Source organism: Boleophthalmus pectinirostris, unplaced genomic scaffold (assembly GCF_026225935.1).
Source record: "Boleophthalmus pectinirostris isolate CB_2022bp ecotype Guang Dong unplaced genomic scaffold, ASM2622593v1 HiC_scaffold_19, whole genome shotgun sequence".
NCBI lineage: Eukaryota > Metazoa > Chordata > Actinopteri > Gobiiformes > Gobiidae > Boleophthalmus > Boleophthalmus pectinirostris.
The window spans coordinates 15,353,250-15,369,667 of record NW_026571140.1 but is presented as its reverse complement, the minus strand read 5'-3'; the positions used below and the strand labels follow the sequence as shown (position 1 = coordinate 15,369,667).

At 36.5% G+C, this 16,418-nt stretch overlaps 1 protein-coding gene across 1 annotated transcript in view; it reads right to left on the bottom strand.

Annotated features, from left to right (window-relative positions):
• The window catches only part of itfg1 (integrin alpha FG-GAP repeat containing 1), a 148,647-nt gene that overhangs the window by 108,588 nt on the left and 23,641 nt on the right, over positions 1-16,418 (bottom strand). The window contains exons 8-9 of the mRNA XM_020941358.2: positions 12,427-12,514; positions 2,984-3,087 (exon numbers count right to left, since the gene is read on the bottom strand). Coding sequence (XP_020797017.2) covers positions 2,984-3,087; positions 12,427-12,514 — 192 coding nt within the window. The remainder of the gene's footprint in view (positions 1-2,983; positions 3,088-12,426; positions 12,515-16,418) is intronic.

Sequence of the window (16,418 nt, the reverse complement as noted above, 5' to 3'; positions counted from 1 at the left end):
TTAATATATAAGTCGCACCGGAGTATAAGTCGCAGGACCACCGAAACCATGAAAAAAAGTGCGTCTTACAGTCCGAAAAATATGGTAGTTAGTTATACTAGCTAGTTAGTTAAACAGCAGAACTTCTAGAATTTATTATACTTTTGGAAAGCTACTGCTAGAGGACAGACCACACATTTTGCAAACATGCTCCAAGATTTTTACATCGAGACACAACATGAAGGCAGAGATGCTTAGCAGCTTTTACAGAAAAACAGGACAACACACTGCTTGGCATATTCAAGGTATACACACATTGTTTTGAAAATGCTAGATCTGCCAAAAACAACATATTCAAATGTTTAATCCAGCCCTCTCTTACGCACCCCGCTAAGTCACTCCTTTAATGTGCTTTCTCAAAACAGTGTGCATTCTATGAAATACTATATATCAAGTTTGTGAAGGTGTAGTGTTTTGTGTCCTGTATATTTACGGAAAATGGCTGTGCTGAGCCTTGTACAAGAGGTGTAGGGTCATACTGCTAATCAGAAGGAGGGTACGAATGTGCCTAGGAGAGATTGCAAGATTACTCAATCATTCATGGACACTTCAGGCAAGTTCTTGATGAGAGAACAGCATTATAACATGGTAGAAAGTTACAACGTGCTGACTTTGTAAAAAAAACCTCTTTAAGTCACATTCAGAGGTGATAGAAACCTATGCAGTGTCTGAGTGGTGAGATACTTCAACAGGGTACTCATTAGGGTTGTGCAAAAATATCGAAATATCAATATATGGTATTGTTTAATGTGATGATACAGTATCAATATCATGGACTGCTGTATCGAAATATATCGCCAAGAGTAGTTTTTGGTATATTTTACTAATTATTTTGTTAGTGCTATTACAGTGTTACAGTTTTGTTGTTTAAAGGAAGGAAATGCATTTATGCGACACATTTGACATTTTCACTGTTTTGATGATTAAAATGTTGTGTGTTTCATATACTTTTTGCACAAGAAGTGGTTTAGCAAAGACGTAATATCACAGACATGATTTAGCATTTAATTTTTTATTTTTTAAAATCAAATCGATTTTAAATATATTGTATTGAATTAAAAGTGCACTGTATTGAGGTATGTATCGTATCGGCCACTTCTTAATGATACTCAGCTCTAGTACTCATATATTTTTACCCAAAATTAAAGTAAAACAAATTACACATTTGACGTTGTCAATAGCTAGGTCTCTTCTAGCAGGAGTGTGTTTTCAAAGGTTGACTCCGTGTTCCAGCCTGTTTCCTCAATGACAGTGAAGACAGTGTCACAAACAGCACACACAAGACAACATGTGTTTGCTTCATCCATCAGAGCTGATAAGTCCTCCTCCCTGCGCCTCCCTCTAACTCTGCTCCACGCACTTCCTTCAATCATTTCTCTCAGTAAGGAATACAAAAGCAAGCACATGCCCACAGGGACTGCACATCTGCATACATGTGCGTGTGTCTTTCAGGCTTCATGTACATGAGGGGGTGGACATGCAGATAAGCCTGTAATATTTCTATTTTAGACCGAAAACACTAAAAATGGCTCTTTGGAGATGGAGGGAGGATGAAAAGAGAACAGGGTCTACTGCCAGACAGGAAGCAGCAGGAATCACACAAGATGGTGGTAGGTGGATTTGAGAGGGGCGTCTATTTACAAGACAGAAAATTCCTCTGCACACAGGCATTCAGTCCTTGTTCTCAACTGCCGTGTTGTGTTTTTGAAGTAGAAGATCCTGTTTGGCTTGGTTTGGGTGTTGAAGGTAAAACTACTTAAAACTGCATGCAAGTCTTTTAACTACTGTGCAGAAATTCTGTTTATAGAAGGGGGTATTACACTTCTATGGGGTATTCACGGCTAACACTTAACATATTTAGACCACCATGTCACCTTTTATTGCTGTTAAATGTTTCATTTTTGATGCTCTGAGTTCAGCCTCCCTTTGCTCTCTATGCTAAGTCACTTACCTTCAGAGTGCTACCACAACACAATCAATCCGCTAATGAAACTGCACATCCCATTGGGTTTCTGAAGTTGTAGTGTATCTTTTCATATTATGCTTTTGTATATTTATGGAAAATTTATGTGAGGAAGCATGGGTAATGTAGGCTTGTGGGCTGAGCTTTGAATAAGGGAGGTTTCAGGCCCGGGAGAGATCGCTAGATTATCTCAGACATGCATGGATGACATGTAAAACCTCTTCAACCATTTTAAGGTGATTGAATAGCACAGTAGAAAGCCTAAAAAAACCTCAATTTTCCATAGTACCCCCTCTTTAAAGAACTATTCAATTATATAGTATTAAAGTATAACAGATCTAGATTATTATTTTACATTATGTTCATTGCAAACATCAATATTGATCAAACCCCCTTAACAACAGAAACAAGCCCATCAACTTCATGTCCAAAACTACAGAAATTAGCACCCCCATCTTTTAATGGTGGCATTTCACCATAACAAGCAAGTTTTTTTTTTTTCTTTTCTTTTTTTTCACCTGTTTTTGCTGTTAAACTTTTTGTTCTAAACTACATGTAAGATCAATAGTCTGAATCTTTAGACTGATTTCAAGTAAACAAGGCAATGGATGGGTATAGGGGTTAGGTGAAAACTGAATTTTTTGAGCATCCTTGAATTCAGGATGATACAGGCTTACTCAAACATGCATGAAGCAATCGAAAAACAACAGACATTACACCATGAGACGATGACATTTCATGACAGTTGACTTTACACAATTTGTCCCCTTTAATGATTTTATGTTGATTCTTACTTAGTCTTTTCTCTTACTTATTCTCTCCCAGGTTTTTTTTATATCTTTTAGAAAGGAAAACCACTCTAGAGTGAGATACACTGACCAAATAAAAGTAAATGAAAAAAAGAAAAAAAAGAAAACAATGCATAATTTAACCATGCTCAAAATTCAGAACGGATGGGCATAAGGCTGTGTTCCACTATACCTCTGCCTTGCCCTCTGCGGTGGTGGTGGTGAAGTAGATGGCACTCTGCTGACAGGCTGCATCCAAACAGACAGGCAGGAGGTGGTCCTGAACGCCGTCTCCATCTGCCACACAACACAATGACACATTACAAAATGAGCAACAATACTAGACTGAGGCATTTAAAAATCTTGTATTACACAAAATCAACTCTTAAATGTTTATGTTATATTGTTGTTTTCTCATCAAAAACATACCCAGAATTTTGTTATTTGTTTTGTTTCATTAACGCGTGTTTGAGAAATCCTGTATTATTGGTCTGTCTACATCTCCAAAGCTATGTTGTCAATTACAAGATCAAATTGTGAGTTTCAGCAAACCCTTTCTGCATATTAAACCAAAGAAAATTGTTGATCTCAGTTTGATTAAGTGTTTCTAAATTGGTATTTGGTGTTATCAAATTAATTGTATCGTACGCAATGAACTATTTTGTAAATTTTTACTTTTTGTGTTATCAAAACCAAAAATACACATCTCTAAATGTAATACTCATCAGTTTCTACAATTTATTTATTGCCATAACCCAGCTCAGCTCCAGTCCAATCAAGCTCACCAAGGCTAGGGCGATGGGGTGAATTTGGAGCAGAATTCCACATTAGGAATTGCTTTACAGACAAAGTAGAAAAATAAAAAACACCAGGATTATGAAGAGCGGGTTAGTACAAACATTTTAAGACCAAAATGGCAAGCCAGACAACAGCAGTTACAGAGAGAGGGGATACATTTTTTTCAATACAAAATGAATTGGAGTGAGTTGATGGAGCCAGAAGATCCCCCATGCTCACTTCCAATCTGGTATGCGGCAGCTAGCGGGTAACCTGTGTCCATTTACACAGTCTATGAGCAATACCATTTTTTATGGATTATTTATGATTTTGTAACCCCAAATGTTAGGATGGGGACAGTTAGTTACCATGTCCCTTAGTAGTAATAGTTCCCCAAACACTTGCTTACTCTGCTACTACTTCTTAGTGCTTCTACTTGTGATAAACTCTTTTGAAGTAACACCATTTTTATCTGCTCTAACCACATTAGGCCACTTCATAAAAGCTGTAATGATATGATAATGGCTGAGAATTTGTTGTTCTAAAATAGATATCAACACCATTGAGAAATATTTAGATAAACCGTTAGGATACAGATAAGTGACAGGATGATACATTATGATGGCAGCTCGAGTGATGACACAGAAATCGACACAACCTACACCCTGAGACGCTTCAAGGCTTCGTAGCATCTGAGCACATTTGAGCAGGACAAGCGCGCCACTCCCAAACAGATGTTGCACCATTTGGAAGGGGAAAACTCCAAAACCCTAATGATGAATGACAGAGCAGAACTGAGCAAGGAAGGAACATAAAAATGCAGATGTTCAGAAAAAATATATATATCATTTTACACATTGTTAATTTAGTTTTTATGTATTTATTTCAATTCTACAGAGAGCAACTGAACATATACAGGATATTACAGAGACTATCTATATTTTTGTACTTATTGGCCACATTTAAGTTTAAGAATATTTGACATAACTTTACATTTTGGTGTATTATTAATTTCCTCTCTATGGCTGGGGCACCTTCTTGCCCATGGACAAAACATTAATATTTGAAACCTGATAATTTTATAAATGTTGTTTTGGAGATTTGCAAAAAATAGAATGTTTTTTAAAAGTAGGCAAAACAAAGTGATGAAAATAAAAATGAGAGACAGAAACTATACTAATAGTAATCTATACCCTTTTGTTGTTTTGGTGCATGGATTGCAACAATATTGTTTAAATACAGTCATTGAGATAAATAATAAGGTATGCAATTTGTCAATAATACCTACCCCTATAAATTATATAAAGAAATCACTTCTAGTTACACTTAAAATTTAAAAGCTGAATCTTTATTCCGATACAGTCACCAAAACCTTCATGCCCAAGAATCATTTAAAGGTCCTGTATTACCCAAGCTTGACTCTTGCAAGCTTTAAGCCATGTTATAATGTTGTTAGATGCTCAAAAACATATCAGGAGTTGTGTTTAGTTTCAGACACACATTTGAGTAACTATTATTCGACTGTCTACATCTCCAAAGCTCAAAATGCTTTGTTCCACCTTGCGATGTCATGGACAGTAGTTTTTAAGTTAACAGCTACCTTTACGTTTTGCTCAATAGAGATGGGCATTTGCAGAGCTAAAATCATCCAAAAGATTCTAGTGAACATGTATGGAGTTTAAAAACACAGTGAAACATTCCCTGTATTACCACATGACATCCACCAAGTGTTTTTTGTTTTAGAGAAGAACTCAGCATGCAGGGTATGAGTGTTAAACATGTGTGAAAAAAACACAACTCCAGGTATGTTTTTGATGAGGGAACAACATTATAACAGATCGGGTTAATCTGGTTGATGAGTGGTTGAAAGTTTACAAAAATGGTGTCCAAAGAGCTAAAATGGGATAGAGATACACTAATTACAAGCAGGTAAACAAGCGGAGGATATGTGAATAGTGCTCATTTGGATGCTGTTATTTGTGAGCCTGTTCCCGATTCCTTCTGTCAGTTCGGTGACATGCACGAGCCTCTTCCTCTGTGCCACCTGTCCCTTCTTTCATGAACACTCTTTCATCTATCTATTCATCTGTCTGGCTTTTATTCACGTAAAGCTTGTCCGCGCGTTGACAGTTCTTTCTTGTAAAATTCCTCTGCTTCCTTTTCGGATGTCTGCCATTACTGTCCCACAGCATACACTACTGCAAGGAGATGGATGACCAAAAACAGAAACAGAATTTATAAGATTTGCAATTAAAAAAGTATTCTATCACTGACAATATGAAGTCAGCCTGGTATTCAGAAACTTCTTCAATACTCAATACTACAAAAGATGTGAACTTGGTCAGATGGGCATGATTGACAGGTGGATTAGCCAAGGGACTGAAAACCTGCAGAGTCAATGAGCGAATCACTAAACTCTGTTAATGTGAGGTGAGGGAAATGTGATTTTGTTGTAAATGGTAGCTGACTAATACCACAGAAATTTGTATGACATCCCAACATGTCACTGCAAAGTATCAATTGTACTTGTTAAGGATGTACTAGACAAATGTAAAACTGTGAACTTTATATATTATTTTAAATTTAGAACATGATTTTCATTTTTAATCAGCATTTTTGTTATACATGATATACTGATAATCTCGCTGCCTTTAATTGCCATATATAAATGTAACTAAATAATGAGCTCGTTGCACGGAGACAAGAGTTAAGATCTAAAAATATGATTTGTGCTATAATTAGAAATGCACTGTGTGGGAAGGTTTACATGCATAGGAATCATAGGTGAGCATAGAAAACCAATGCTGCATAGACAGTGGAGAAATATAGAGTACAGAGGAAAATCGTCTTTATAATGCTTTGGCACTTCTGCATTCTGACACATTGGTATTCAGAATATCACACAGCACCAATAACAATGCAAATCACAAAATGCATACGGTGAGACGCTACCAGGAGCCTCATTACAAAACCTATGATGTGCTTTGTGGATACCAATGTGCATACAGAAGGTAACGGTGCAATGGGAAAATGCATAGTAAAGTTGTGGAGAGGAACAGCACACTTTAAAATGAATAAAACATTATACACTAATTCAAGAGCACAGAATTCATTGCATGTTTACTAGCAAGAATATAATTTGAGTTTCTTAAAGCAATAATGTTTATAATTTGGGCAACTCCTTCAAATTAATTCCAAGATAAAATAGCCTGTTAGTGGCTGATCTCTGTGGGTGGGGCCTTACTACTAAAACATAATTACAGTTCAGCACTTACTGGAGCACGAAACAAGTTTTCTTCCATCAATAAAGGGCACTTTTGTGTGAGACGTTCTCTGTAATTTGCATCAGATTGCATATTAAAATGTGCAAATGCCTATTTCAACTAGGAGCAAATGGTAAACCCATGGGAAATTGCTCATTTGCATGGGAAGTTTTCTAATTGTAAGGACACTAAAAATGCTGCTTGAAGATAGTTTTATTATTGTTTGGGTTAAATGGCTAGCACAATATATTTGTTTGAAGAGTAATGTCAATTAAATGTTACATAATAGGGATTTCAACCCATCTGTTTGTCATCTTTTTTAGGTGATACCAGCAGGTGAAGTTACAGGTCAGATCTGAGGAGAGGAGAGAGTAAGAAAGCATGTTTTCGAGGTATGTCTAAGCATTAAAACACCTGTAATTGAATACAAAGATGCAAGATGATTTTAAAGCCATGTTATAGAACATTCCCAACAAAGCAAAAAGATCTTTGGTGGAACTCCATGAAAGAAAAGTGACATAGTAGCCCTTTAACTCTTGATTTAGATGCAGGAGAGGTTCCAATCCCACCTGTCTAGCTGTGACAGGTGGAAAAAAGCATATAGGATAATTGAAGAAAAATTTCTTCACAAAGAGTAAAAAATTGGGTGTCGTGTTAGCATGCAGTCTTAGACTTTTAGCATGATGACAGCCTTTCACTTTTTAAGCATCACATATACACACACACACACTCCTCCTGTGTCTCTGTCTCTAGATGTTTGTGAGTGCCTGGCCACACAGCAGCCCCTCTCTAATGTATCCACAGAGAGCAGAGCTGACACACTCGGCTGAGGGACTTGGTCGTGCTTTACCTAATGATGAATTATGCATTGGCCGCTGTCACTTTGAAAAATGCAATTACCTCAGTGATAAGGCAGATGGGCCTGTTTTGTCTGGCGTATGCTGTGCATCTATTAAGGGCTTGGCGCTGGAAGGAAAGCGGCGAAAACACAAACATGGCTGTGGGTGGACGCGTTAGCATACGCGTCTGTGAGCGAACATGAAGTCACAAATATAGGCCTGAACTTCTGCCCCTTGTGAGCACTGAGGCATCTCCTAACACGCATTGTCGCAGAGGTAGAGAAAAACAAAAACAAGCACAGTGTTATAGGACGTATTCATCATTTGGATGCAAATACAACAAGTCCAAAACTATTCAACCTGCAGTGTTAGAATGTATGTTAGAATGTAAATAATTAATTTAAGAAGGAAAAGGTGGTGTAAAATTTACATCTTACTTTCAGAAGGTGGTCATCAGAGCAGTGTATGAAATAGTTATAAAAATGATTTGAGCACAAACAAATTTGAGCAATTTTGTGGAATTCATCAATACAATTGTGTTATATTGTATAATAGTATAATGGTTAAATATCTTAAATAGGGATGGGCATGATTAATCGATTAATCGATAATTGATCATTAAGAATTTCATCGAGTACGTTAATTTTAATCGACAAACCGAATGTAGGTTGCTGTGCGTAGCGTGACCAAACAGGGGTCCGTACATGTGTCTCTCTGCATCAGAAGGAGCGAGCAAACACAAACATTCGGTCAGTCTGCAGCGTACCGAAGCACAAATGCGTATTTAACGATGATTTGTACAAGAAATTCCACGCTTTCCATTGCGTTCGGGACAAGTGGGAGTCCATGTGCACAGTGTACAAAGCAAGAACATATGTTTCGGTGTCCAGTGGGAAAAAGCTTTACCAGGTGAGAGTCGCGCAATGTCAATGACGAGTCCCCACCTCCCAGCCCTCGTACGGTGTCCTGGTTTTGACAAACGCAAATCTGGTCACACTAACCTGTATTCCACTGAGTCATGTCTTTTAATCCGACAGAAACTGACCGCATCAGCGACACAAGAGCTGTAGTTTTATCTTCGCTGAGTTTATGCAAATTAGCTATTTGGTTTTAAGTTTTGTTTCTGTGAGAGTTGCGCAAAACTGAATTAAACACATTATAATCTAAAACGGATTGATGTGGCTCTTGAGTCGTTACGGTTTATATGTCGTAAAGTTGAATTTATTTATGCAGATTAGTAGTGCAGATAGTAATAATAATGATGATCATTTTAATATAAAAACGTTAATGATTAATCGATAATCAATCGTTAATTCTTCCGACGATCGATTAAGAAAATTTCATCGAATGCCCATCCCTAAATTCTTAAATACTGATAATATGTCTCCTTTAAGCCTGATGTGTGACCTTTTGAAATGCATACAATTTATGCATGTCTGAATGTGCTCATTTGCTGCATGCTCATCTTGTAACTAGTCCTTTAGTTAATAATAATAAATATAAATGAACAAACTCTGTAGAGTCAATTGTGTGGACTTAACATACATCTGCTGCAGCTTGCATAAAAATCACCTGAAACAGCGCAACATACTTGGCAGTACATGAATATGTGAGATTTCTCCACACAACGCAGAGCACTGAGAGCTGCAGGCCGAAACCTCTGCATGTGCGCAATGTGTTACAATATTTAAAAGGTTCTGACCTATTGATTTTCTTTAAATTTTTTGCATACTTTGACACAGCCAATCTCCTGTGACTAATACTGAGCACTCCATTCAGCGCTATTGATTTCATACCAAGACTCCCACGCATTCACTCTCTCCATACTATGAGTCCATATTATTATTACCTAATGTAATACTTTGAAAACACAATATAGATAAAGAGAGATAAATGACAAAACTGCAACTCAATATAGCCATTCATTCAGGTAGGGACGGGTGATATATCGATACTGGCTGATATCGAAGAGTTTTTGCATATTATATTACGATATGTGGCACTTCTATTTTTAAGCACTAAATAGTATATCAATAGTTTTATTAATAGATTATAAATTTGTTATCAGCAAAAGCATCAAGCCAAATATGGGATATCAAAATTGGCTCAAAAATCCATACTGAACCATCCCTACATTCAAGCATATAAACAAATGTGCTGAAGTTCAAAGCAATAATCTGAACTGTGAAGACAGCAAAATTACATTAAGTGGTTGGTAATTTCCAAAATGAATATGAACTTTTTGTCGTCTCATTGTCATAATGACGACAGAGCAATCTACTCAAGAGGCGTTAAGTAGATAAGAGGTAAATAAATTAACAATGGGGTTTGGCACCATTAGGAGAAGAGGACAAATAAAGACACTCATAAAACCAAGGCATTTCTTTTTGGCAAAATATTGATACTTTGCAGTGACATCACGCTGGGGAGAGTTGTGCCTTTCTGTTTATGATGGAATATTCAGATGTTACCATAATGCACACATTAACAAGCACAGCTAAATGAGATTTAAGATCTGAAAACTCAAGGTAAAATCCAAAACCAACTCATTTTCAGGTGTCTGTGATCAATAAAAAAGGTGAAAAACAGTTAATGTTAACTAACTTGTGACTGTCATTTTATGTGTGAGAAACTTGTTTAAAAATACAACTCAGTTCTTTCAATTTCATCTTCCTGTTATATGTTGCATTTTAATATGATATTTTGTTTGAAATTGAGAGACATCCTCTAAGCCCCAATAAGATTTGTAAAGTTTTGGTTGAGATAAGGAGGAGATTTGGACAATAAAAAGGTCCAAGCCTCCATAGAGGATTAAACAAACAGATGCCAAATGGGTGGCCACATGGACTACTTAACTTGCATACATTTGTTCACACTCTTGGCGGTCATCGGTTATTTGATATTAAGACCATTCTGGATGTGTATTTACTGTATTTTGAGCTATAACTCAAATCTTTCATCACAGCCAAAATCGTGCATTGCACACACGGTTTTACCATTTTTGAAAAATATTCAATTGCAATTTTTGTGACAAGCACTGCAATTTTGATTAGAACTGCAATTGATATTTTAAAAATAGGATTCTGTTCAAAGTTCATGTGTCCAGAAAAATGAACAAAAGCACGGCAGTAGTTTTCAAGTTAACAGCTATCTTTTACCTTTGGTTCAGTAGAAGATGATTTTAGGGAAGGTGTATGGAGTACTTCCCCTATTACCATATGACATCACAAGGTGTAACAGAGTGTTTTCTGTTTTAATAAAGACTTCATCTTAAATAGGTGTGTATTAAAGTGTGTGACTTTAACAAAACACAACTCCAGGTATTCCAGATTTTGATGAGTTAACAACATAGATCAGAAAATAGCATAATATGGCAATATAATATAATATATAGCAGAGCCATTTCCACTGCAGTTTTTCATGACACAGACCTGATTGTGTCACCTCCGTATCATGGGCAACTATAGGCTCTGCAGTCCGGAGATTAAAAAGCACAAGAGATTTGCAGGGATAAATGTAGAGCCGGGTTGAACAATGAGCAGCTCTGGCCAAGATTGTTTGGATAAAATGTTGATAGAACGCTGGGTGCATATGTGACTGTGTGTGGCATTTTGTATTGTGGGAGGGTGTATGTGAGATTAGCCTGCTGCCGGCCTCTGCTCTGGCTGCAAGCGTGCAGAGAAGAAAAGTGAAAATTCAAAAGAGCAGCCAGTTCTATTTGGAAACCTTTGATGCAACGCGCCTTCAGATTCAGAGGAGGCTTAGGAGACACACGCACTGATACAAGAGGAATAATCTGGAGCAACAAAATTCACAGTGATCTATAGGAGTGATATCAGAAAATTGTACTGGATTTGTTTTGTCTTTTTAAAGAATTCATATCATGCTTGAGAATGCTATATAGTTACCTATGACACCCGTGGATCATAATGTTATAATTTACACATTTTAATATTAATCGCAATAATTAATCTAAAATGACTTTGTAAAAGAAACAAGTGCACTCACTTCTACGCAAGAAAACTGGAGTGCCCAATGGCACAACAAAAATAAAGGTACCCCCTATGCATAGCTGCAAATCACACTAGCGATAAGCAGTTTCTTTTTTCCATTTGTGCCAAAATGAGTAGATGTGATGCTGCCGAATGCCATATGTATCACTAATTAAGAAAATACAATTGAAGAACAAAGTAAGTAGGGATGTAACAACAACAAAAAATATTATGATATTGTATTGTCAAAGGTCTCGCGATAATATCGTGGACCACCACATTGTATTGAAGTCTCTCAAGTCTCTTTGTTTAAATGAATAGTTATGGGGCAGCAATAACTAAAAGAACTACATAGACCATAATCCTTTGGTTGATTTCATTGCAGACTATGTGAAGAAATAATTGTTATAATCACTTTTAAATCTTAGTTCTTTGGATTAAGTCTTATCAAGCATATTCACAGTTATATTGTGAAAATATCATACTGAAGGATTTGGATATTGGTACATCCCTAAAAGTAAGTACAGGGAAGTGAGAGACAACCGGTGAAAACAGGGATTGATAGGCAAAATCTGTGTCTTGAGAATGAACGACTAAACATTGCTCAAACATGCACAAATCACTCCAGTTACAACTTGCAGAGGGTAAATATGATGTGGAAACAACTATAACATGGTTAAAAGCTCTCAAAAAATCGATTTTGTATAATGGGTATGCTTTAACAAATATAAGGGTAAATAAGATGTAAAAATCTGAAATACTCACTGAAATCGATGAAAGATGACTGTCCAATTTTGTCTAGGTTTGCTGGAGGTGCAGATGGCATGATCTCTTCTTTGGTAAAGTTTCCATTCTGAAAATAAAAAAAATAAAATAAAATAATATAAATACATAAAAAAAATGTAATTTACACATTAAATTAAAATAATGTGATCTTTTGAAACTGAAAATCTTGTTTTCCCTATTCTGCCTTTGGGTCAGCATTATCTCATATTGGAAAGTAAATAGACTTTTTCTTTATATAGCCCTAAGAGCTGTTCCAGATGTATACAAAACATTATTCCATCAAGTACAAAGTAAAATCAGATTAGAATTCCTTGTTTACACATGAATAATAAAACATTTTAGATACATTTAATTAGATCTCATGGTGTGCAGGTTGTTCTGATTTTGAGTTTTAATAGACCCTTCATTTTCCAGTGAGAATACTTTATATGCCTTGAGATGTGTGTACAAATATGCATACATTTTTAGGGGGTACTTGAATTTCATTGCCGTCATTTTAATAGGCCAAAAACCACACAAAAGGGTGGAATCACAAGTTGAATGATAAAACAACATAACCTTTTCAACTATAAACAGAAAGCAAGGCCCCAAAATGGAGAAAAACCCAAACAGAATCATACTTGATGGGCACTTGACAAGTATTATTGCTCACAATTGATCAAGTTTTTGAAGCTTTTTACAGAGAACAAAATATAATTTGATAGCATTCTCAAGGGTAAACAAGGCTAGAGAAGTGCCAGTAAAGTCTAAGTTGTTGTGAGTGTGTTTACAAGTTGTCAATTTATAACTTAAACCTTATGCCAAGAACCATCTAAAGAAAATATTTGTCTTTCCAATTAATATTTCAGAACTAAAGTGGAGAATTGCAGAAGTCCCAGATGAAGCCCGGTAGTGATATATTATGCTGATATTTGCAATTTTTAGCATATTGGCTATCGACCTTAAAGGATAGTCTGTCTACATCTCCAAAGCGCAAAATGCTTTGTTTCACCCTGTGATGTCATGAAGAGGTAGTTTTCATGTTAACAGCTACCTTTTACCTTTAGGCCACTAGAAACTGGCAGCTGACATGGCTGAAAACATTGAAATGATTCTAGTGAAGGTTTATGAGGTTTAAAAACACAGTAGAACACCTCATGTATTACCACGTGACATCACAAGGTAGTGTGATATGCAGGGTTTCTGTGTTAAATGAAATAAAACATGACTCCAGGTATGTTTTTGATGAAGAAACAACTTTATAACGTAGATCAGAAGAAAATGTGATATGTTCCCTTTAATGTTTCTGCATAGGGCAATATTATGATCTGTATTTTTATACTTGTCTGATGCAGAGCAGTGCACTGTGGATAGTAAGGTTGTTTATAAGAATATTAGAGCGAAAATAATTTTATAAAATCAAAAACAAATTGTAGAAAACAGCCCTTTTGGCCTCAAAAGATAAGCAGAGCTGACTGGTCATCGGTTGTTCAGGATTCTACACAACTGTTATCGGCCATTAAAACACATACTCAGTCACACTAGAGTTCACTACTTGGGAATTAGCACCTTGGGGCCTAGGAACTACTTCTTATTCAATTTTTATTATGATATTATTGAAAATGTATTGACATTAAAAGTTTGATTAACATTATATATGAATGTTACCCATTTCTTTGAACATTCCCACAAGGCAATCACCTGATATTGGAACAATTTTGACTTGACACAACATGATTTTGTATAACATGCATTACTTTTGTATATGTTACAATACTTGGTTATACAGAAAATATACACATCGGGCTGGTCTCTGAATGACTGGTGTAAACATAGCAGGCCCGGGAGCTGCTCTTTCTAAATGTGAAGAGAATTATTGCCTTGTCAATGATACTGCCGAGGAGATCAAAACACCTGGCTCAGTCCAGCCGCCCAACAGCAACAGCGCCCGGGAACCAGACTCTGAGCTGTGGAATCAGGAGATTGACTGGTGCAGCACGTCATGATTAAAACTGACTAATGACGGAGTGATTGACTGCTGATGAGGGTGCAAAGATGAGAGGATTACTGCCCATTATTCTTCCCTTCTGCTCCTGATAACATATGGGCAACACAAGCATCTGTAAACAGTCACAGATAATGACTTGTGTGTTATTTGCTTTACAAAGGAACAGAAATAGAGCAGATAGTGCTTTGGTGAGCTGGTGGGCTGTCTAGAGGAAGGAATGGACAGTGCAGTTTGGTAAACTTAAGTGTTTTATTTAAATGAGACTGGACAATGTTGAGTCTAAATAACTAATATTGGATCACTGTTTGAATTATTTAATTACTGCTTCTAGAATGATTTTAGTGCACTGGAACCAAGTTAGTGAATATCTTCTGCTGGATTCGGTCTTAGTCTAGTCCCTCCGTTTCCGCAACAGTAACATAGTATAGTATAGTACTTTATCGCATAGCATAGCCTACAGAGAGGTCATGTTACAAACAATGACTATGAGCAAATGTTCATCCTGTAAACTGATGCATAGGAGTCAAAGTAAACTATAGGAAAGCATTACTTAACAGTGATTATTTTCGTATTGTAATGTAGTTTTATGTTAGTTTTGATAGAGATCATTCTAAAAAACTATTCAGGTCCAGTTTTGCCAGTTTGTGATTTTTTTTCAGTATCGATAGTTGATGAAACGAATACCTAGTTTCGATACTAGCTTTAGAATCAGTTAAGCTTCTGATATCAATATGGACAACCCTGCTGTAAATATAGGGCTAAGTTCTATCTTGCCAACAGGTCATCACAATTTGGCAAAAGTCTTACTAATTAAATATCATGAACTGTTGTACCTGTAGAACTGTATAATCCTCAGTAAGCAACTCTGCAAAAACTATTAATTTGTGAGCCCAGAGGCAGCCACAATTGTAATTACCATGCTAAATTACCATAGAATGAGCCATTGTGTAAGTAGTCAACACATATTTCAAGTTTCCCTAGTGCACTTGGTGACAGTGGGAAGTGCACTCAGTTCAAAACCTAAAAATAATTGTCCTCTCTCATCCCCAGTGTTTTGTATTAAAGGCCAATTGCTCAACATTAATCAAGACATGCTGTTTTGCATATACAACTCAACTATAGATTTATTTAGACTTTAACCCAATAAAAGCAACATTTAAACTCTCCAAGATGCACAGATTGACTTCTCTAGCGCAATCATAAAAAAGCATTGAAATAAGGAGGAATGAAGACAAAGGGAAAAACAGAAAACAGAGAAAAGCAATTAATGGCCAGTGACCAATAGCTGTGGTATTGAACCGCAGATCGCAGTGAGGATTAACACTCTTAGAGGCACATGGGCAGTCCTTTAGAGAGGATGTCTATGTTGTCTTCTTAATATATTTAGGAATTTTACTGGAAGAAATATTACCTTTTTACTGGAAGAACTAAAAGGTTAGTGGAAATAAACACTAAAACCACTTTTTTCGCTATTACACAATATGCACCGTACGTGTTTTAACTGCATTGTCTACTTTTGATAATTTTAGTGCAAACTGGGTACATTTTCTAGACTGATTCATCAGCCAGTTTCACTTCATAGAAACTGTCTGACCTCACAGTGTTAGAATCCGTTCGTTCAAGGGTAGGCAGATACTTTTTTTCATTTAACCAATTGCTGCTATTTGGTCGTGACGTATGTAATGCGCCGCTAATGGGGCTAACTGATATATTAAGCTTTCCCCAAATCCCGGATCTTTCCCCTTGATAAAATTCACTAAACTTTCTCTTTATTGCGGCTTTAAATCCTCGATCTCGGAAATCGTTCACAACATAAAATATATGGCTCTTCCCTGATTGGCTGGTTCCCGATCTCACACTTCTGGGGTTTTTGCGAACAGTCTGGTCTATTCCGATTCTTGACTTAGTCGTTAGAGAGAAATAAAGTTGAGCGGAGACACTAGGTGGCGCCAGCCTAGATATACATTTTCAGCTTTTTGGTCAA